This window comes from Alligator mississippiensis, chromosome 5 (genome assembly GCF_030867095.1).
Source record: "Alligator mississippiensis isolate rAllMis1 chromosome 5, rAllMis1, whole genome shotgun sequence".
In the NCBI taxonomy this organism is placed as follows: domain Eukaryota; kingdom Metazoa; phylum Chordata; order Crocodylia; family Alligatoridae; genus Alligator; species Alligator mississippiensis.
This window is the reverse complement of record NC_081828.1, coordinates 39541350-39562653: the sequence shown is the minus strand read 5'-3', so window position 1 is coordinate 39562653 and position 21304 is coordinate 39541350. Positions and strand designations below refer to the sequence as shown.

Sequence of the window (21304 nt, the reverse complement as noted above, 5' to 3'; positions counted from 1 at the left end):
TCTGTACCACTGTTCACCCCTCAATCTCTCTATATCCTTAGGCCTCATCTATTTATTTTTGTACACCCCTCTATCTATCTGTCCATTTATTAATCTATCTGTCCATCCATCCCATATAACCCTTCTATTTCTCTCTATCCCTCCATTGCCATGTAGCCCTCCTCCTTTATCTCTCTGTTTCTATCCCTTTATCCATTCACCCACCCACCTCCCCCCTGTCCCAGCTGCTAGAGGTCTCGGGTGGCCCTGGTGGTTCCTCCACCCAGGGCCTCCACATGCCTCAGGTCTGAAGGTGTTTAGCCACCTTCTTCCAACCTGGTGGGGTAAAACCCACCCCCCTGCACTATCTGCATCCCCATGTAAATACATCCCCATGTTCTCTATCTATCTATCTATCTATCTATCTATCTATCTATCTATCTATCTATCTATCTATCTATCTATCTATCTATCTATCTATCTATCCCATGTACCCCTGCTGTTTGTCTAGCTATCCATCCTTCCCCATACACCCATCCTCTATATGCCCATGCTCACTTCTCCCTCATGCAGCTGCCTCACAAAAAGGGATGACAGCAGGCAATGCTGGGCAGTGGAACAGAGGGTACTGCACAGCAGGGTGGGGAGGGGGATCACTGCAGCGCGGGGGGGGTGTGCTGGGTGCGGGGAGCAGGTTGGGGGGAGTGTGTCAGGGGACATCAGGTAGCTCTGCATGCCCCAGGCCTCTGCTCCTATTCAGCCACAGCCTCTGATCAGACTGGGGGCATCTTTGTATCCATGGCTTAAACCCAGTGGTCTCTGCTTCTGCCTCCAGCCCCAGGTCTGGGCGCGCGTGGGGGGGAATCTGGGGTGGGGTCCCGGTTCCATTGAAGTCAGTGCCTGCAAGGCACCCTAGTGACTGGGGCACTGCCAGCAAACATGGCCCAGCCGGGATCATTACCCTCCCTCCTGGCTCCCAGTCCCCTGCCAGCCCAGGCCTCCCAGCCTTGCTGGTCCCCTTCACTCTTGACCCACAGCTCACAGCTAGCCCAGCCTGGCCCTCAGCTCCACAGGTGACACGGACATGCAAGCTGGGCTCCATGTTTCTGGGAAGTGACTTGATCCCAGCGTTGGATTGCAGGGGATTGCTGCTATAAAAAGCTGCCCTGGGTCCAGCTGGCCTATTGTGACACACAAACACTGGTGGGCCAGCTCAGAACTATAAGCCCCTCTCTGAGCCAGACAGGGTGGGGCATGGGCTGGCTCAGGCTGGCTCGGGGCAAGGGGCTTTGCCCCTCGAAAGGGGTGCCAGCTCCCAGGTAAGGGTGTAACAAGTGATTCCTTGGGACAGCTAAAGAGAAACCAGGGATGGGAGTGATGGTCCTGGATTTATAACAATGGTTCTGAGAGGGACATGGGCCAGTGCTCACTTCTCCCTGAACAAGTCCAAGGAGCCTGTAGATGTCACCCAGTGAAACTACCTGGAGATGTGTGTGGATGAGGGACAGGAAGACAGTCCCATAGCTGTCGGGGTTCTTCCTCCACCCCAGCCTCCTTCCTGGTCTGGTAGATGGCCAGCTTAGCTACAGCCAGGAGGAGGGTGGCCAGGAGGTCCCAGGGCTTGGTGGGGCCACGCATGAGTAATACGTAAAAAAATTGGTGTAGGGAGAAGAGCGGCCAGACCCTCAGCAGGAGGTTCTTGAAATGGGGAAGGAGCTGTGGCCTGGTGCCCTCGAGGTTGGTGCGTACCAGGATTTCCCTCTGCTGAGAGAAGGAGCAGGTGTTGGGGGTGTCTGTGAGGCGCAGCAGATACACACCTGTGGAGACAGCTCCAATGCTGTGATCCTCTGGCTCATGGGACGAGGGTGGAGCACAGGCTGGTCCCCTGGGCAGGATGTGAGGATGGGCACTGGGCCAGGCAGGCGTTCCAGGGATTGAAGATGCCCTCCCAGGATGGGCACTGGCTGGCTCAGGGAATGTGGGGGTGAGACAGGGGCCTTTCTCCTCTAGGGTTTGCCAGCCCTAGGGTGGTATTAGAGGGGTAGGAATGGGGCAGGGGGCTTTGCCCCTCCATGGGGAGGCTGGTCCCCCAGGTGTGATTTCTTCTCCCTATGCAAAGGATCAGGCCCTGAGTGTTAGGAGTGGAGTTTGGTTTGGGGGTGGCTGGTAGCAGCAGGCCGTGGAAGGGAGAGGCTGGGGGTGAGAGCTGTCACGTGGGCTGTCAGATGCTGTGAGATTAGATCAGGGGACAGATGGCCTGGGGATTAGCTAGGCAGGGGTGGAGGCTGAGATGGAGGAAAGATACAGGGCCCAGGGTGATGGGAATCGCCAGACCTGGGCTCCCCCAGCCCTGCTGATGGCCCTGTTCCCCACAACCCTGCTGGTGCTCCTTACTCCCAACCCACAACACCCTGCCCCCACCTAGCCCTGCCAGTGCCCCTTACTCCAGATCCACAGTCCCTTGCCCCCCCACAGACAGCTGATTTACCAATGTCCCTCCCTTCCCTGCCCCCGTAGCCCCAGGTGCAGTGCTGAGGTAGCTGCTGATGCTGGTAGTGCTGATGCCACTACAGCCCTCCCAGCTGCAAAGCATAGGGGTTGGAGCCAAGTGGGGCGGGAGGGAGGGAGGCAGCCTGGGGGTGGGGGCTGGGCCCCACACCTCATCTGTCCCCTCCCCATCACAAGCTTTAGTGGGTAATGCACCTGGCAGCATCACCCCCACCCCCAACGGGGCTGAGGCCTGGAAGCTCAGGAGGTGTGAGCACAGCTAGCTCTGGGGGAAGGGGGTGGGGGGGTTAGAGCAGGGGAGCTGGGAATAGGACTCCTGGATCCTCTCCCAGCTCTGGAAGGAAAGAGGGGCTGGGGAGGGACACAGAGTGTGATGGGTTAGAGCAGGGAAACTTGGAGCCAGGATGCCTGGGGTCTATCCCAGCTCCGGGGGTTGGGGGGCAAGTCTGGTGGGTTACAGCAGGAGGCTAGGAGCCAGGACACCTGGGTTCTGTGTTTAGCGCTCTGTTCCTGGAAGGTGGCTATAACCCTGAGGATTAAGAAACCTGAGTCCCAGTAGGCCTGGCCTCCCCTCCTGCTCCCATCGATCCCCCTGCTTCTGAGAGCTGAGTCAGGGCAACGTGAGCTCCTCTCCCTGCCTGGAAGGGGACAGGCTGTTCCTATTGACAGCACTCCCTGCCCCAGCCAGCCCCCAAGCACCAGGGTTGGGGATAAATAGCCTCCCGCCCCGTCAGGGAGCAGAAGTGTGTAGGGGTGAGGACCCAACCCCTGTCCTGTGCCATAGCTGGGAGAGAACCCAGGCTTCTGGGCTCCCTGCCCCCTCTCCCCACAGAGCTGGGACAAAACTCAGGTATTCTGCTCCTGGCTCCCCCTGTTCTACCCAGTCACACCCTATGCCCCTTGCCAGCCCCCCCCCCGCCTCCCGATAGAAGAAACCAAGAGTCCTGACTCCATCCCCCCACACTCTAAACCACCAGCCTCCCATCCCAGAGCTGGGAGAGAACCCAGGTGTCCTGGGCGCTGCCAGGAAGGCCACAGGCCACCTCTGGTAGTGCCTGCCCCCTGGTGGCTGGTGTGGGGGAAGCTGGGGCAGGGGGCTGAACTTTCACGGCCCATCTGGGGCCCCTGCAGGTTTCTGCCCTCCGCTCCCAGCCCCACTCCCAGCCATGGCCACACACTGGTGCATCTGCTCTGTGGGCAGAATCAGCCATGACTTCCTCGTTGCTCTGAAGAGCCTCCTGGCCCAGGAGCACACAGTGTGATTGGGGGGCATGATTTTGGGGGTCCCTGGGTCCCCCAACCCTTTGGGGGTTGGGGGCATTTTGGGGGTCCCTGGGGACTGGGAGAAGGAATTGGGGAGGACAGAGGGGCAGGGGAGGCTGTGAGGGGTAAGGGGCATGGGGGATCTAGGGGCATGGAAGAATACATCTGGGAAGCAGTGGATTTTGGGGGGCCCAGAGGCGCTGGGAGTTTGGGGGGGGGGGGCTGAGGGATTCCAGGTGCCAGGAGATTTAGATGGAACAGGGATCTGTGTGTGCAGGGAGGGGACCAGGAGAGTTGTAGAAAATTTGGGGGGCAGAAGGCAAGGGGAGTCCTGGAGGTGATCGGGGTGAGAGCAGGGTGCCAGGGTTGGGGTGATCAGGGGCAAGACTGGGGTTTAGGGGTGTGAGACCAGATGTCTTGGGAGTGAAGTGATCAGACTTGACTGGGGTGCTTTCAGGGGGGGGTGTTCAGGGTGACAGAGGGTGCCCTCTGGTGGGGTGACCAGGGGTGATAGCAGGGTGCTACGGGGGGGTGGGGTCGTTGATTGGGATGATAACAAGGTGTTATGGGGGTGATCATGGATGCTGTGGGGCGGGGTGATCAGGGCTGACAGCGGGGTGGCGTCGAGGGGGTGATTAAAGATAATAATGGGGCCCAGGGGTGGGGTGATCAGGGCATTTCTAGGGGTGCTGGGATTGGCACAATGGGTGGGGGCAGGCTGGTGGTGAGGTCTTAGAGGGCAGCTGTCACTTGGAGTGCCCAAGGTTTGAGGAAGCACAGGGCTCTAAGGAGACAGGAGTTGGTAGGGGGTGGGAGGCGATAGTCATCTGGGGCAGATTTAGGTTGATTTGGGTTAGTGTGGGGGGTGGGGAGGGGCTTGGAGCCAGGTAGCCAGGGGTGATGGGTGGGGATAGAGTGTGGGGATCTCTTTGAGGGATCCTCTGGGGGCAGGCCATATTGGGGTACAAGACCAGAGAATTTTGGGATGGGGGATTATGGGGGCACAGGGAGATTTGGAGGAGCAGGTACAAGTCTAGTACAATGGTCTGTGTGGGGGTGGGATTCTGACATGAAGCAGTAATAAGGGAGCCAGAGGTAATTTCTGGGGGGACAGCAGGATGTGGCGGGCAGGGGGTACTTTTGGGGCTGGGGTACAGCTGATCAGGGGGTCCACAGGGCAGTCTCTGGGTTCTGGACAGGCTGAGGCACCCAGCAGATCTGGGGTATTGGGGGGCTGCTGGCATGTTTGGGGTTAATTCCAGGGTGGAATTAACCCCTTACACCCCCTAAGCGCCCCTGAATTAACCCCAAACATGTCAGGATGCCCAGTGACCCCTCTGGTACCCAAATCTGCACTCCAGAAATATTGCTGGGTCCCCCCGCCTGTCTACCACTTCCCTGTGGGTCCCAGTATCAGCTGTACCCCAGGCCAAGAAGTACCCCCTGCCCCCACATCCTGCTGCCTCCCCAGAATTTACCCCTGCTGCACCCCAGATTCCCTTCTGCACTGACACAGACTTGGGGTGCCAGGAGCTGGGGGGGGGGTCAGGGGTTTTGGGTGAGTGCAGGAAGAAGTCTGGGGTGCAGTGGGTTTGGGGACCTAGCAGTAAAAATGGAGGTTCAGGGGGGGTGATGCTAAGGACAGAGGGGACCTTGTAGGGGCAGGAACAGTTTGGGGGCAGGAGGTATCTGGAGGGGGCAGGAGGGGCTGGGGGTGAAGGACGCATTTGGGGAGCAGAGAAGAAATGCGGGGAGGTGGCTGCAGGGCAGTTTTCAAGGCTCCTGTGGGGAGATCAGTCCCAGGGGGCCATAGGGGGGACTCACAGGGGACAGAAGATCAGGCTTGGGGCCCAAGGGTGCCTGGGTTCTCTCCTCGCTCTAGCAGGGGAGTGGGATTCTGGCAGGGTAGAGCAGGGGGCTGGGAGCCCAGGACACCTGGGTTCTATCCGCACTCGGGGAAGGGAGCAGGGTCTGGTAGGTTGAGGTGGGGGGAAGCTGCAAGCCCAGATGCTTGGGTTCTACCTCAGCTCTGGGAGACGAGTGGGGTTTGGGGATCTGGGAGCTAGGACGCCTGGGTTCTCTGTCTGGAAAGCAGAGGGTTTCTCTCTCTCTCTGCTGGGGTCCATGTTATCCCCCGAGTAGCAGCCATCACCTCCCGTGAACTCTGCCATGCCCAGCAATATGCCCAGAAACACAGGATCCTGCCTATGGCAGCTATGAGGAGCTGGCCAAGGACCCTGACATGGATGAGCATTGGGATGGCGGGGGAGAAGGGAGATCCTTTGGGGCAAGGCAGATCCAGCCCGTCTAGGGAGCAAGGGCCCTATGACAGAGAGGGGTGGTTGGGGCACTGGGTGGGGATTGGGCTTTGTAAGGCCACAGGGATTTGGAGGGTAAATTAGGTTCTCTCCCAGCTCTGGGTGGGAAATAGGGCCTGGTTGGTCACAGCTGAGGGTGCAGGGGCAGGAACTAAGATGCCTGGATTTTCTCCCAGCCTGGGAGGGAAGTGGGGGCTAGTGGGACACTACAGGCAGGGACATAGAAGCCAGGACACTTGGGTTCTCTCCTAACCCTGGAGGGAAGTGGGGCTGATGGGTTGGGAAGGTTGGGGGGCTGAGATTCAGGGTTCTGTCCCAGCTCTGGGCAAGGGGTTGGGGGTGAGTGGAGCCTGGACACCTGGGTCCCAGCTGACTGCACTGTTGCAGATGTGGTGTACCTGGGGGTGGTGAATCCCATCCACCTGCCCACAGGGCAGCTGTTTCTGTGGGCTGGCAAGCCTGTGTTGCTGGAGAAGCCTACGGCCATGAATGCAACTGAGGTATGGGAGCTGGCCCAGGAGGCCTGGAAGAGTGGGGTCTTACTTATGGAGGTGAGACATGGAACCCCATGCAGGAACCCCCTGCAGTGCAGCTCCCCCTCCCAACCCTCTCTGCAATATGGCACGGCAGCCCCCTCAGCTGTCCCTGTCCTCCCCCCACCCTAGGTGCTCTGGACCTGCTTCTTCCCAGCCTCCCAGCAGATCCTGTCGCTCTTGTCTTTGGATGGGATCAGGGAAGAGAAGCTGTTAAGGGAAGAGTTTGAGGCTCCCATCACAGGGGTCCCACGCATTGTGGAGAAAGAGTTGGGTGGCAGCACAGTGCTGGACATTGGCTGCTATGTCATCCATTTTGCCTGCATGGTCTTCCGCGGGGAGAAGCCCAAGTCCATCACTGCCTCAGGTTTCCTGTGCCCCACTGGTAATGAGGCTGTGGGGGTGGAAGTAAGGAGCACCCATAGGGTTTGGGATGAGCTGGGGGCTGCAGGTCAGAAGTAAGGGACACTGGCAGGGCTGGGGGGATAGAGGGTCCCATCGGAGCTGCCTCCCCTTCTAGGTGTGGATGAAACCACTTCCATCATCCTGAACTACTCAGGGAAGTGCCAGGCTGTGCTCAAATGCTCCACTGTGGTGAAGCTGCTTAACCAGGCAGAGGTTGGCTGCACCAAGGGCATCCTCCAGGTATCAGGCCAGGAGGGGAAATTAAGGTAAGAAAGGAAGGAGAAAGTCAATGGGACAGCCTAGACCCAGGCATACTGGCTCCCAGCAGGCCCCACTCCCCTGCCAGAGATGGGGATGGAAACTGGGCATCCTGGATCCCAAGCTGTGCCCCTGTGCTGAGCCCTGGGGTGCTGTGTCTCTCCCACAATAGGTCCCGGATTACCTGTGGTGCCCCATGGAGCTGGCAGTGAATCGGAAACTGGAGGAGTGCCCACTGCCACCCTGCTCTCAGCCCCCTCAACTTAGTGTCTGCTGAAAGGTGATGGGCCAGGGCACTGTTTGGAAAAGCTCGCAGCACTGGCTGGTAGATCCCAGGTTTAGGCGTTGCTGGGGGGAAGCTCACAGCTCTGATGCCCTCCACACTGACACCCATCCCACTGTCTCTGACAGGCCTGAAGAGCCCCATCCTGCCACTGGCCGAGAGCGAGCTGGCTGCCTCCATCATGAATTAGTTGTGGCAGCAGCTGGGGGTGACATACACTGAAGAGCGGGTCTGACCCCCCCCAGCCCCGCCAGGAACCCCAATAAAGATGCGTGTGGAGACCCCCTGTGTGTGTATCTGTGACAGATGGCAGGGGTGGGTGTCTGGGGTGATGCTTCCCTGTGCAGTGGGCCACAGTGTGGGTGGGGCTGGGGTCTCTGTCCCATTGGGGCATCAAGGTGGGGGTGGGGCTGTGATGTCACAGGGGACTTGGGGAGTTTCTTGGGGGGTTGGTCTGGCTGTGGCCTCTGGGTCACAGGGGTGGAGGTTCCTGGGGGGGTTGTGATGTGGGGCTGTGACAGTCAGGGTAGGGCAGAGGTTGGGCCCAGAAGAAATTACTGTGATGTCAGAGGGGCTGGATATGACATCGCAGTGGAGATGGGGCTGCGGTTTGGAAGGCTAGGAGGTGGTGACATCATGGCTGGGGCAAAAGGTGGGCCTGTTACATCACAGGGGAGCTTTCTGGGTATGATGTCAGGGTGGGCTGAAGGCTGGGGGTCTGCAAGCGGGGCTTAGGAGGAGGCTATGATGATGGGGGGTCCTTGGGGCTTGTGGGGGTTGGCTGTGATGTCAGGGGGGCAATGGAGAGGGGTGATGAGGCCTCCTGCTGCTGGGAGGAGGGGAGTGGGTTCCCTATGGAGAACGCCCCCCTGTCACTTTGGGGCCCCACTCCCGCACCCCATCCTGGCTGCAGTCTCTGTGCGTAGAGGCACGTGATTCACGTATCTGAATAAACATGAGGTGGGCGTAGGTTTACTTCCACCCCCCCCAATCTCGCTTTATATACCGGTAGTTCCGGGGCGCGTGCTCTAATGGTGCCCCCTAGGCAGCGACTTCCGCCCGGGTTTAAGACGACATTCGGCGCTGCCCTCGCCGGACAAGGCTGCACTTCCGCCCGACTTCACCCCTAACGGTCCCAACCCCTCTTTTCTTTTGCCCATAATGGCGGCTCCCGCTTCCACTCACTTCCGCCCTGGCCCCATGTAATCTCCGGGCTACGAAGTGCGGCTCCTCAGGCCTCGATACTTCCGTCCGGCTGTGAGGTCACTTCCGCCCCTGTGCACTTCCCCGCCCGGAAGGGGAGACCCCGTAGCGGGCGCGGGGTGGAGCCTCTTTCCTGTGCGGCCGGCGAGGATGGCGGAGCTCAAGGTTCGTGCAGGACCGTGATCGTCCTCCACTCCGGCCGCGGGGTCACGCGTGGGGAGCCGGCAGTGGGGGCGGGTCCTGGGGGAACGGTCCAGTGTGGCTCTGCGGGGTCCTGGGTGGGCCCATGTGGTCGGGCCGTGCGGGGGAGGCTTAAGGGTTGCCGCGTGGGGCACTGCCTGGGGATCTGGTCCCAGGCAGGTCTTGTGTAGGAGGGGGCTCCCCTGGGGTCCGCAGGGGCAGGGCTTGGGGCCCCCTGAGGCCTGCACCAAGCTGGGCTCCATCTCCAGCTGTGGGAATGGGGGGCTGCTGGTCTCCATTTCTCTGCCAAGTTCTTCCCCTAGCCCCCAATGACGTCCACCTCTTTCCCCCTCCCCCCCAGGTTCTGGTCATCGATGGCCGTGGCCACCTCTTGGGGCGCCTTGCAGCCATCGTCGCTAAGCAGGTCCTGCTGGGTAAGTGTTTGGGGGTGGGGGAAGAAGGCATCAAAAAGCATGGAAGAGATGATGTCTTTTGTTAGACCAACCAGTGACTTGCAAAGAAATCACGTTACTTATTTGCAAGCTTTTGTGCACACTTGCCTTTCGTCGGACATAGGAGAGGGCAGAGATTGTAAAACTTCTCCTAGGTAGAAATGAAGATTCATATTTGGCAGGAGACCTGAAGGTGTAGTAAAGTTTCTTGTTTGGAATAGTTTGTTTTGTCCAGGTTAGATGCAGAGAAAAGTTGAAAGACTTTTTAAAGTCTCATTTTGGGGGTGGGGGAGAAACTCTCCCCCCCTTGTAGGGCCAGGGGGAGCCCCTGTCTGTGCCCAGCAGGGAAGTCTGTGATGATGCTAACTCGGTGTTTGAGTCTCACGGCCATGAGAACACCTCTTCCATGCACTACCATCTGAGACAGCTCCTGGCAGCCTAGGCACTTGGGTTCTCTCTGGGAGGGGAGCAGGGTTGGGTGGGTTAGAACAAGCTGGGGCTGGGAGCTGACACCTGGGTTCTGTCCTAGCTGGGTGGTGTCTGGTGGGTCATTGTGAAGTGGCTGGGGGTTGCAGGCCAGGACTCCTGGGTTCCATTGCTGTAGGTTAGGTCATCAGAGTAGTCGTATGCTGAGGTCTGTGCTGTTGGTGAGGTTTGAGGCTTCATGGTTCGAGGCTCTGCTGTCTGCCCAGTCCATTGCTTTTTGCAAACCGCCCCAGTTATGGCCCACTGATTGCACCCCTAGCCAAACTGTTAGCCCCTGGAGGAGCACCAGGCAGGTCTGACTCAATCCTTCTGGGCCTTCAGAGTTTTGGACCTTGTGCCTTTCTGTAGTCGCTTGATTGGGCTAGGAATTTTACTTGACATGTACCTACCTTACCCCCCCCCCGGTGTATGGTCTGACGCTGCTCAGAGACCCTGTTACCATCTATCTCCCTTTGCCTTCTCTTAGGACGCAAGGTGGTGGTAGTGAGATGTGAGGGCATCAACATCTCTGGAAATTTTTACCGGAACAAACGTAAGTACCTCTGCAAGTGGGGGTGGGAGCTGAAATGACTGGATTCTGACCTGGCTCTAGTGGGAAGCAGGGGACCTTGGAGCCAGGACTCATAGGTCCTTTTCCAGCCTAGCATTTCCCCGCCTGCCACAGCCGGGACACAGCATTTCATGGTGCTGATTCTTCACCCTCTTGCAACCGTTGGGCTGAGAGACTTCTCCTTGGAACTGAGGCCTGTGTGCAGGAAGCTGGTGGCCCCTGATGAGGGGGGACACAGGGACCCTGTATATAGCCCTGAACTAGCATTAGGTGTTCTCTACTTGGCTGGCTGCTTCCTTTTTCTGGTCTGTGGAATCTAGTGCCTGCCCACTGCTCCTGAACCTGTATAGATTTAGAGTGGTGAAGGGGAAACTGAGGCATGATGAGCCAGGGCTATGCCTATGTCCTGCAGATTTGTAGCAAAGCTAAGAATGGAACCCAGGTGTCCTTCCTCCCTGTAGAGGTATAGATTAATCCTTAACCCCTCCCCTGGGCACTGCTTTCATTCCAGTCAAGTACCTGGCCTTCCTTCGCAAGAGGATGAACACTAATCCTTCCCGTGGCCCGTACCATTTCCGTGCCCCCAGCCGCATCTTCTGGAGGACTGTCCGAGGTAACATCCCTATGGGTGGATGCATCTGCCTTTAAAGGACCAGTTGGGGTGGTTCTTTGTTCAGTGAGCTTCCCCAGCTCTGGGAGAGGAGTAGGTTTGGCTGGATTTGGAGCAGGGGGGCTGGGAGCTCAGTGTCTGGGACCTGGGTTCTATTCCAGCTCTGAGGGCTGTGGAGTCTGGTGGGTCAGAAGATGGAGGGGGGGAGGGTTAGAGGAGATGCTGGGGGTGTGATTACTAACTTTGGGGTAGCAAGTGTAAATGCTCTAACCCCTGCAGTCCTAGAGAGGTCACTGCAAGGTCCCTGGGTGGCCTGGGAAGCATAACTGCCCCTCTCATGCCTCCCTCAGGGAGGGGCAGAGAACAGCCATGGTACAACATGCCCTGGCTGTGCTCCCCCTGGCTTCCCCTTCCTGGCTTGGGAAGGAGGGGCATGCCTATGAATCCTTCCCCTCCCACCCCCCTCTGTTGAGGGGGAGGTGAAGAAGAGGGTGAGAACTGCCCCAGCCATGCCCCTTACTGCCCCTGGTGGAAAGAATGGAGCAGAGGACAGCCCCAGCACAGGCCTTCTGTACCCCATCCTGCCCTTCTGCTAACCAGGCCTCCTCTCCATGCAGGGATGCTGCCCCACAAAACCAAGCGAGGGCAGGCCGCACTGGAGAGGCTGAAGGTGTTTGATGGCATCCCGCCCCCTTATGACAAGGTGAGGCATGGTGCCCTCGGGTGGGTGGGAGGGACAGAATCATTCCCACCCCGCGTCTGTGATGCTCTAATTTACCTACATTGTTTGATGGCTCGTGAGAAGAAAATCCTTCAAACACTGAGATGCCGCCACCTATACCTCCTGCTTCCCATCCCTGCTTCCCCTTCCTTGATGTGATGCTCTCCTTCCTCTTCTCCCCCCACCCCACGCAGAGGAAGCGCATGGTGGTGCCTGCAGCTCTGAAGATTGTTCGCCTCAAACCAACCCGCAAGGTATGTATGTCCCACTGCCACCCCCAAAGCTCTTCCTTTCTTTGGCTGGAACATTGTGCCAGGGTGTTGTCATGAAGCAGGGAGTTTCCCTGCTCTTAGTCCTGCAGGTGTCTGGGAGAAGAATTCCACAGACCTCTGAGAGCAGGGGACTGTGGTGGGAGGGTTGGTGAGAGGCTATCAAAGTTGTGTGACTGGCCTAGGGAGCTGCTAGCTGTGCAGTGGTTTTGTCTGGCTTCTCTGGTGGCGTAGCTGGGGCAGAGGGGAGTTGATGTCCAGGCATCATGCCAGGAGCTGGCCCCTGAGGTCTGTGATGATGCTAACACACTTCTTTTTGAGTTTCACGACTATGAGACAACCTTATTACATGCACTACCATCTGAGACCACCCTGAGGTGTGCTACAGGCTCTGGATGCTATTAGAATGGGTGGGGGGGAGACAGATTCTGCTCTGGGAAGGAAGTGGGGGCTAGTGGTTGGGGGGCGGGGAGCTAGGATGCTTGGGTTCTATCCTGGTCTCTCTTTCCGCTTCCAGTTTGCCTACCTGGGACGCCTGGCCCATGAGGTTGGTTGGAAATACCAAGCCATCACTGCCACGCTGGAGGAGAAACGCAAGGAGAAAGCCAAGCTCCATTACAACAAAAAGAAGAAGCTGATGGTGAGTTTTGCAGGCAGCTCTTCAGTCCCTGCCTCTGCCACTCAGCTGTGTATCTCTCTTAAGCCACCGAACCTGCATCTCTTCCTCCTTAAGAAATGCATCTCTGTCCTGTGATCTTATGCAGGGAATTTTAGCTAAGGAAGCTCAGTGTCTGTCTGGGAGCCTGTTTGCATCCACACTGCCCTGCTCTCACTGCTGTATATGCTTACACAAAGGCAGCTGATTTCACTCAAAGGAATTGAACAACTACTCACTTTTTTTCCCTTGCAGTAAGCTGTGTTGCTTGGGTCTGAGGGTTGCTTAACACACACAGTGTGACTGGCTTATACCAGCCTAAGGATTCAGCTGCGAATTCTGGTCCATCCACAGGGAACTGATTTATACTCCTCTATCAAAACCCATAGCTGGGCCAAAGTTATGTGGGTTGGGGAGGAGGGGGTTAGACATCCCCATGCTGCTGAGCACTAGTTGTGTGGACAAAATTCAGCTATAAGGTGCTTGTTTGTTGTCCTACTATCTGAGGCATCATACCAGCTTCCCCAAAGAAATAGTCAGCCCCTCAGGGAAGCAAGCTGGAGGGAAGATGGGGGTACACAGACCTTTCCTCTAAGCTAGGGATGTCAGACTCTTCCCTAGGCCTGGTGTAGACCCCCAGGGCTCCAAAGTGGTGTGGGGATGGTGGGATCAGTGGTATTAAGGCAAGCAGAGCTGTTGGGTTCTGTGACAGGCCACACTCCCCAACTCCTGGTAGCCCAGCAGGCTGGATAAAGAGACTCTAGGCTGTATGTGTGACATCCTTGTTGTAAGCCTCAAGGAATAGGATGTCTTACTTGCTGGCTTGTCTAAGGGAACAGACATGTGATGCTCAACCACAGAGTAATTTGAGTTCTGTAGCAAAAGTAGAGCAGACCTGGCTTTAAAGCTGTGACTCTCATAAAAATCATAGAGAAGTTGGGCTGGAAGGGACCTCCAAAGGTCCTCTGTTCCAACCCCCTGCCTGAGGCAGGATCACCCTGAAGTTGCTCTGCTCTGGAGTTTGGCCCATGAGAGAGGGGAGGTTGCTATGTGCCAGTGTGCATGTTATACCAGGTACTGGCTGTGTGTCTGGTCCCTTAAATCAGGATATATACGGCCATCTAGTCCCTTCTTTTGTCTTTAATATACCTGACTTATAGCCTATACTCAGCGGTTCCCAAAATCTGACAGATTGTTCACCAGCAATTTAAAGCTGTATAACCTTAACTAACACCAGCAAACTTTTGTCATATAAAATAATTATAATAAATCTGTTAATGCGTACCACTGGTGGTATGTGTACTACAGATTGGGAACCACTGGTTTATGGGGCTCTCCACAGGGCCAGAAATTTGCTGGTGGATTGAGCAGTGGTATTAACTGCTGTTGTGGTAACTAATACCACTTCTGTTGGCTGTACCACCAAACTTCTCACCCTGTGGGCTGGATATGGAACATGGGGCTGGCGTGTGGGGTCAGAAATCTGGCAGGGGCTTTTGGCCAGGAGGTTGCCTTGACTATGAAAGCTGATGCTAGTGGAGGTGGGAAAGCAGCAGCTGCCAACCCAAGCTGGGTCTCCCAGCCCATGGCCTGAAAAGGTCACTAAGCACTGCCATAGACCAGGCTGGATCTGGCCTGGAGAGCTTTGTTGGCTCTGGGCCTGCAAACATGGGGCTTTGGGATGGGGGGCAGGGGCCTCTGGTTGTGAGGAGAAAAGCTTGAGGCAGGGAGGTTTCTAGCACCTGTTTACATGGGGCAGCTGTCTGCAGCCTTCTCCACCTGGGGCACAAGTGATAGTTTGCTCTGTAAACCAGCTTCCCTCTGCACCCCTCTAGTGGCCAACCCTGCCATACCACCCACTGCAGGCAGCCATCTTGAGACAGGACGTCAGGTCTGCTCCTAACACCAGAGCTGAAGCTTAGGGTATGCAACCTGTGTAGTAGCAGTGAGGTCAGGCATGCTCTATCCAAAGATCCCTCCCTGTCCTTCTGATCACTAAATTGGTGATCTTACACACCCTTCATGTAACAAATTGTGATCAGAACCCCACACGTAAGGAAATTGGGCTGAAAGGAACCTCATGAAATCGCATACTCTCTGACTAAGCCATCCCAGCCACGTGTCTGTCCCATCTGCTTTTGAAGACTTCTAAGAGTAGAGATGCCACTGTTTGTCTAGGCAGGCTGTCCCAATGCTTGACCACCCTTAAAAGTCAGAAATCCTCCAAATCTCCAACCTCAGTTCCCCCTGCTGCAGTTTGAGGCTGTTTTTCCTTCTGATGAGGAGGCCTGGATAATGTACAGAGCCCAGCATGAGATCATAGACTCATTGAGAAGTGAGGCTGGAAGGGACCTCCCAGATGTCTAGTCCAACCCCCTGCCTGAGAATCATCTCTCTTCAGATTAAACTATTCCATAAACATTTATAACCTGCTAGCAAAGCTATCATCACCCCTGACACAACACAAGACATTATACCCAAACCTGCTGCAAGTAAAGCAGGAGGGCCATGGCAGCCAAGGTCCTGGTGCTATAAAAAGTTTAATGCTCAAGAGATCCCAGGTGAAGGCCACACTTCCTACTACAGAGAAGGGCTAACCCCCACAATCTGTACCCATCTAAGGTAAAACTTCTTTCTGACCCCAGGTCTGGCAATTGGTTTGACCCTGAACAGGGGGATGGGAGAAGGGGGGGCAACCCTCTATCCAGGAACCTCCCAGCTTGCAGTCCTAGCAGAAGCATTGACATAGCACAGTCCTAATCCCTAGCCTTGGCTGCACCCAAAAGCCAGTGCCCCTGAAGGAGGCTTAACAAAACCCCCCTGGTCAGATAGCAGAAAGTATGAGGAAGTTAAATTCCCTCCCAGCCCCGTGCAGGATCCAGCAAAGTCAGAAACACAGGAAATAAACATGGCAAAACATAGGCAGGAAGCAAAAAGCTATGCCTGAAAAACGCAACTAACATGTCTTTTTCCCATTTTCCCTCCATGTAGAAACTCAGGAAGCAAGCAGAGAAGAACGTTGAAGGCAAGATTGCTAAGTACACAGATGTGCTGAAACAGTACGGTATCTTGATCTAAACCCTGATAAATAAAACAAACCACCCTCCAAACCATCTTGGTTCCTCTTCTGTCTTTCCGTTGAGCAGGCTGGGTATTGGACACCCCTGCACAGAGGTTGAACTCCAGAAGCTAAAAGCTGGGGCAAGATTCTGGATTAGTGGCAGGGTCTCTGGGCTCTTCCATGGTGTGGATATCTTACCCAGCAGCATAGCTAACTGAGGGGTGGGGGCCATCACTGGCTTCTTTTGAAAACCAAGGTTGGGTCACATCAGGCCATCCAGCTGGCAGCCCCCAGAGAGTTGTCAGAACCCAAGAGTTCTGGGTCTGGGTGGTGTCCATCCCCGTCTCCCCACCCCCTAGCAAGCAGTGATGGTGAGGGGTACAGCATGTGGCCCACACTGTATGGCAAGGGGGCACATGGCCTGCTGCCTGTGGACACTTTTAAGTTAGACAGCCCTAACTGATTACAGCTCCCAGCCAGCATTGGTCTTAGGTCAGTGCTATCTGCAAAGAGGGTGGGTATCATCTGCTCAGGGTTAGCCTGATCATGTCTTGCATCTGGAAGGAGTTTTTGTCCTCCTGGTCAGATCTGTATGGATTGTAGGGAAATCTTGCTTTCTTCCTGTAGCAGGGGAACTTGGTCGTCTTCCTTGTATCTCTTTGAGTGTCTTTTCCAAGGATGGAAATAATAGAGAAGTTGGACTGGAAAGGACCTCTGTAAGTCATGTAGTCCAAACTACTTTGATGGCAGCATACTTGTGCCCTCTTCCCCCAGGACAGTGGCATGGGGCAAGTCTGTGGGCTGGATCCCATGTGTCAGGTCAGTCTTCAGGCTTGATCCAGGATGGGGATGGCTTGGGGGTGCAACCTGGTGTACCACTAGCTGGATTTAGCCCACAGGCCATAAGTTAAGTACCACTGGCATAGACTGGGAGTGGCCAACCTGTGGTGCTTGTGTACCCTAAGTGGTGTTGGTAGTGGCTGTGTGACCTGAGCCCTGGGTGGGCAGGACTGAGAGCTGGTGTCAGGCAGCACTGCTAAGAGGCGGGTTAACCTTTTCTTGCTCCCGGCCAGATTCAAAGCTGTGGCTTCGCTTGGCTGGGAAATGGTCTGCTCTCTGCAGCCAGAGGCTCAAGCTCCCACCCTCCATCTCCATCCCAGCACCTGTGGGCACAGGCTGTTAAGTCTCTGCAGGGTGGGGATCAGAATAGTATGGGGTGGGGGGCTTTATTTCTTGTCCTGCCTGCTAAAAACAGTCACTGCTAGGTTAGATGCTTCTTTAGAATCGGTCAGGAAGCCCCCATCTCTGGGGAGGGGCTGGCTGTTGCCTGCAGCTAAGTGGCCCTGTAGAGATGGGCAGAGAGGCAAGGTGGTCAATAGCTGTAACAAGGGGCTCTAATATAGAGCTGGCCTCATGATCTTGGGAGTCTGCAGCACTTTGTGGGGTCGGGGGAGATGGTCTGAAGAAACACAGGGCCAACTTGCCCCACCCCTAGTAGTGAGCAAACCCAGGAGCTGGAGATAGGGTTATGGGGAGAGGGGGCAAGCTGGTGTACACCCCTTGCTTAGATGGGGGGTGGGGAGGGCACTGCTGAACATTGATTGGGAGGGGGAGGCAGTGCATTTCCTGGTAGAACCCAGGAGTGCTGCCCTGTTGCTGAGCTGTTTTTGTGTGCGCGCTCCATGGAGGAACCCAGGTATCCTGGCCCTCCCTCCCTTCCCTCACAGGGAGTCACGGGGACAGACAGCTTGGCTTTGCTAGGTTTATTTTATGGGTTGGGGAGTCTCCCTATCACATTCCAAAGGTCCCTGCCCCTCTTCCTCACCAGCCTGGGGTGATCCTAGCTGCTCTGATCCTGGGTGTATTTCACCCCTAGCTGCTTCCGCACCTCATCCAGGATGGAGGCCACCAGCTCACTGTCGGCCAGGGACATGACGGGGCTCTCCTTCAGGCCTGGGGGAGGAGAGGGAAGAGCTGTGCTGGGAGTTGCTGTGAGAGCAAGCTGTGCTCCAACAGCAGCAGGGAGAACCCTAGCTGTCCTTGCTCCTTACTCTAACCCACTAATTAGACACCCCCCCCCCCCCCCCCCCTTGTCTGGCAGACCTGGGGCAGAACCCAGGTGTTCTCCACTCTCTTCTCCCCCTATCCCAGCTGGGACAGAACCCAGGTGTCCATGGCCCCTCACCTTGCAGTAGGCACTCCCGTACATGTTGGGCTTCATAGCGCAGCCCTGTGTCCCTCTCGAAGTTGAGGGGCTGGGAGGGGGGTGGCAGGGGGCACTCCCAGCGCTCCCCATTGAACAGCATGTCTGTGGGCTTCGACATGTAGTCAGGGATCTGAGCAGGATGCAAGGTGGAGGGAGGAAGGAGTTAAAGGGAGGCTTCCCCCTGGGTGATGCAGCTGCTCCCAGCTGGCGAGAACCCAGTCATCCCTGGCTTCCCACTACAGCCCCTGCCCCTGGGGGGAGGGGTGGGGGGACATACCTCAATAATGCCCTGGGTGCCTGCTATGGCAGCTTGGTTGGGAAGATTCACCATGAAGGAGCATGTGAGCACGGCCTGGCGCTTCCTGGAGTAGTTCAGGATGATGGAGGTGGTTTCATCCACACCTGGAAAGGGGAGGGGGCAGCTGTGATGGGGGACAGCAGAGGGGCCCTGCCAGTGCCCCTCACTCCTGACCTACAGTTCCCAGCCCTTCCAATTCACACCCCCCACCCCTGGCCATTTACCTGTCTCATGTAGGAAGCCTGAGGCCAGAATGCTCTGGGGCTTCTCCCCACCAAAGACCATGCAGGCAAACTGGACGCAGTAGCAGCCCAGGTCAAGCAGGGCACCGCCACCCAGGTCCTTCTCTACCAGCCGTGGCACGTTGCTCATGTGGATGGCCACTGCTGCCCGTACCATCTTCACCTGCCCCAGCGCCCCCTGGGCCAGCAGTGTCCGGATCCGCCCCGACACTGGGAAGAACCGTGTCCAGAAAGCCTGCGGACATTGGGAGCAGAAGAGGGGTGCTGTGCTGTGGGGTGTGGCTCTGGGACATGCTTGGGGTGGGGGGGGCAGCACTAAGGGGCACTGTTCGTTGGGGAGGGGGGGGACACTAGAAAGTGCTATGTTATGGAGTGGCTGTGCTGTGCTGTGCTGTGCTGTGCTGGGGGAAGTGGGGGACCTTGGGGGCACTGTCCTGTGGGGTGCAGCTGAGGTTGCTGTGCTAGGGGGGCAGCAGGGGCACTGTGATGCTGGGGGGGCACTAGAAGGTGCCATGTTATGGGGTGGGTAAGTTGTGGAGAATGGGGGTCCCTGTGGGAACTGCTGTAGGGCTGGCGGGCAGTGGGGGGGGTGTGGCTCTGGGGGATACTGCTGTGGGGGGTGCTAAGGGAACACCATATGGTGGGGGGGCACTAGAAAGTGTGTTATGGGGTGGGAGCACTGTGCTATGGGTAGTGGGGGACCCTGGGGGTACTGTGTTGTGGGGCTGGTGGTAGCTCTGGGTGGTGCTGTGCTGGGGGGACACTAGGGGGGCACCATGCCTTTGGGAGGACACTAGTAGGTGTCACATTATGGGGTGGGTCTGCTGTGCTGGGGTCATGGGAGACCCTGGGGGCACTGTGCTGTAGGGTTTGGGGTAGTGGGGGGGGCACTGGGATGGGGGCTCTTGGGCCCCCCAGTGGTAGCGTGGCTGGGGCAGGCAGGGTATGGGGTAGTGGGGGGGGCACCGGGATGGGGGCTCTTGGGCCCCCCAGTGATAGCGTGGCTGGGGCAGGCAGGTCCAGGGAGGGACAGTGGAGCCATGGGGTGGGTCTCACCTCCATGAGGAAGACGTTGCTGGCCCGTGCCTCCTGCACCAGCTCCCGCACCTCCGCTGCATTCATACCCAGGGGCTTCTCCAGCAGCACGGGCTTGCCGGCCCTCAGGAACAGCCGCCCCACGGGCAGGTGCTGCGGGTTGATCACCCCCACGTACACCACGTCTGCAATAGTGCCGTGCTGGGACCCAGGTGTCTGGGCTCCTGACCCTGCTCACCCCCCTGCCCTGCTGCTGGGAGAGAACCCAGGCATCTGGGCTCCCCCTGCCTGCCTTGACCTCTCCCCCCCACCCTGCAATCAGACCTAGGATGGGAACCCAGGAGTCCAGGCTGTACCCCCTGCTGCACCCCATCAGACCCTGCCCCCTCCCATAGTAGGCAAAGAACCCAGGAGTCCTCTCCACCCCCACCCACTGTGACCCACCAGTTTCCACTCCTCGAGCTGGGGGAGAACCTGGGTATCTGGGTATTGCTTTACTTCTACATGCTAGGGGCCCCATTGGCCCCCACCCCTCCCCACATCCAGCCTGACCCAGCACTGGCTGTACCACCTCCCCCATCTTTCCACCCCTACTTGCCTATATCAGGATCCCTGGCCAACTCCTTGTAGCTGCCATAGGCACGGGGGATCCCATTTTTCCGGGCATATTCCTGGGCGTGGGCGAGTTCACGGGAGGCGATGGCCACCACCTGAGGTGGGGGTGGGTGTGAGATGGACCCCAGTGCAGAGAGAAAAATCCCCCTGCTTCAAAGGCAGAGGATCCAGGCATCCTGAATCCCACACCCTGAAGCCTGACTCCCCTCCCAGAGCTGGGGATGCAAGCTGGGATCTGTGCCCCTCCCCACTTCTATCCCCACACCCCCTGCAGACCCCACTCCTCTCCCAGAGCCAGGAAAGGACCCAGGAGTCCTGGCTTCTAGCTACCCACCCCACATCCCTCCCAACCCCACTCTCCTCCCAGAGCTGGGGAGAACCCAGACATCCCCTCCCCCCCACCTGGGTCCCACCGTGTGCTCCTGGGCAGAGAGGGTCTTCAGAGCGATGATAAAGTCGTGGCTGATCTTGCCAGCTGAGCAGATTCCCCAGCGCGTGGGCCCGGCCCAGGGGGGCATGGGCTGGGGGGCACTGTGGCAGGGCTCGGTGCTGGGGGGCCATGGCTGGGAGCTGCGTCCGGGATGCATGTCTGATCTGGTGCACAGGTGGCGGGGCCCTGCTGGGTGCTGCCAGGACGCCTGGGGCAAAGCATGGGATACGCCCCATCACGAGGTGATGGCATCATGGGGTGTGGGGCCTGCCTCCACCGCAGGGCAGGGTGAGGGGGTCCAGGTCCCCCCTAGTGGTTGGAGCTTGGGGATTGTGTCTCCCTCTCAGGGCAGGCAGCTGATCAGGGTTGGGGCAGATCGGTGGGGGCGGACGGCAGGTGGGGGTGGGGATTAGTGCCCACTGGGCCGGGGGGGGGGGCAGGTAGAGGGATGAGGTGGGCATCACCCCCTAGGTGCCTCCTATTGAGGTTATCCTCCTCTTCCCCTACTTCCCCTCTCCCCAGCCCCCTGCCCTCCTCCCCTCTCCCTGTTTCTCTCCCTTTCTCCTCCCTTCCCTCTCTCCAGTCCACCTCCCCTTCTCTCTCTTCTAATCCCACTTTCCCAGCAACCCCCCCACAGCCAGTGTGGGGGAGGGGGGCAGAGCTCCCCCCTCCTTCCCACTCTCTTGATGCTGCTTTCCTCCCTCCAAGTCCTTTCCAACTCTCTTTTTCCAGTCTTCTGCCCAG

General features: G+C 57.6%; 2 protein-coding genes and 3 non-coding genes across 5 annotated transcripts; 4 read left to right on the top strand and 1 right to left on the bottom strand.

Moving 5' to 3' along the window:
- Positions 1-8816: 8816 nt before the first annotated feature.
- RPL13A (ribosomal protein L13a) lies at positions 8817-15786 on the top strand. The gene is made up of 8 exons (XM_006274853.4): positions 8817-8915; positions 9292-9364; positions 10335-10400; positions 10930-11031; positions 11646-11731; positions 11944-12003; positions 12536-12658; positions 15665-15786. Exons 1-8 carry the CDS (start codon positions 8901-8903, stop codon positions 15749-15751), a joined length of 612 nt encoding a protein of 203 aa, XP_006274915.1. The 5' UTR covers positions 8817-8900; the 3' UTR covers positions 15752-15786.
- On the top strand, positions 9729-9810 carry LOC132251037 (small nucleolar RNA Z195/SNORD33/SNORD32 family). The gene has a single exon (XR_009462841.1). It is a non-coding gene; the product is annotated as a small nucleolar RNA Z195/SNORD33/SNORD32 family (small nucleolar RNA).
- LOC132251038 (small nucleolar RNA SNORD34) lies at positions 11783-11859 on the top strand. Its single transcript, XR_009462842.1, has one exon. It is a non-coding gene; the product is annotated as a small nucleolar RNA SNORD34 (small nucleolar RNA).
- LOC132251036 (small nucleolar RNA Z195/SNORD33/SNORD32 family) lies at positions 12304-12389 on the top strand. The gene has a single exon (XR_009462840.1). It is a non-coding gene; the product is annotated as a small nucleolar RNA Z195/SNORD33/SNORD32 family (small nucleolar RNA).
- Positions 15787-17482: 1696 nt separating the features above from the next.
- DHDH (dihydrodiol dehydrogenase) lies at positions 17483-20805 on the bottom strand. The gene is made up of 7 exons (XM_006274852.4): positions 20544-20805; positions 20114-20225; positions 19537-19700; positions 18463-18715; positions 18218-18342; positions 17920-18070; positions 17483-17687 (listed from the first exon to the last, which is right to left on the bottom strand). Exons 1-7 carry the CDS (start codon positions 20715-20717, stop codon positions 17575-17577), a joined length of 1092 nt encoding a protein of 363 aa, XP_006274914.1. The 5' UTR covers positions 20718-20805; the 3' UTR covers positions 17483-17574.
- Between the last annotated feature and the right edge of the window lie 499 nt (positions 20806-21304).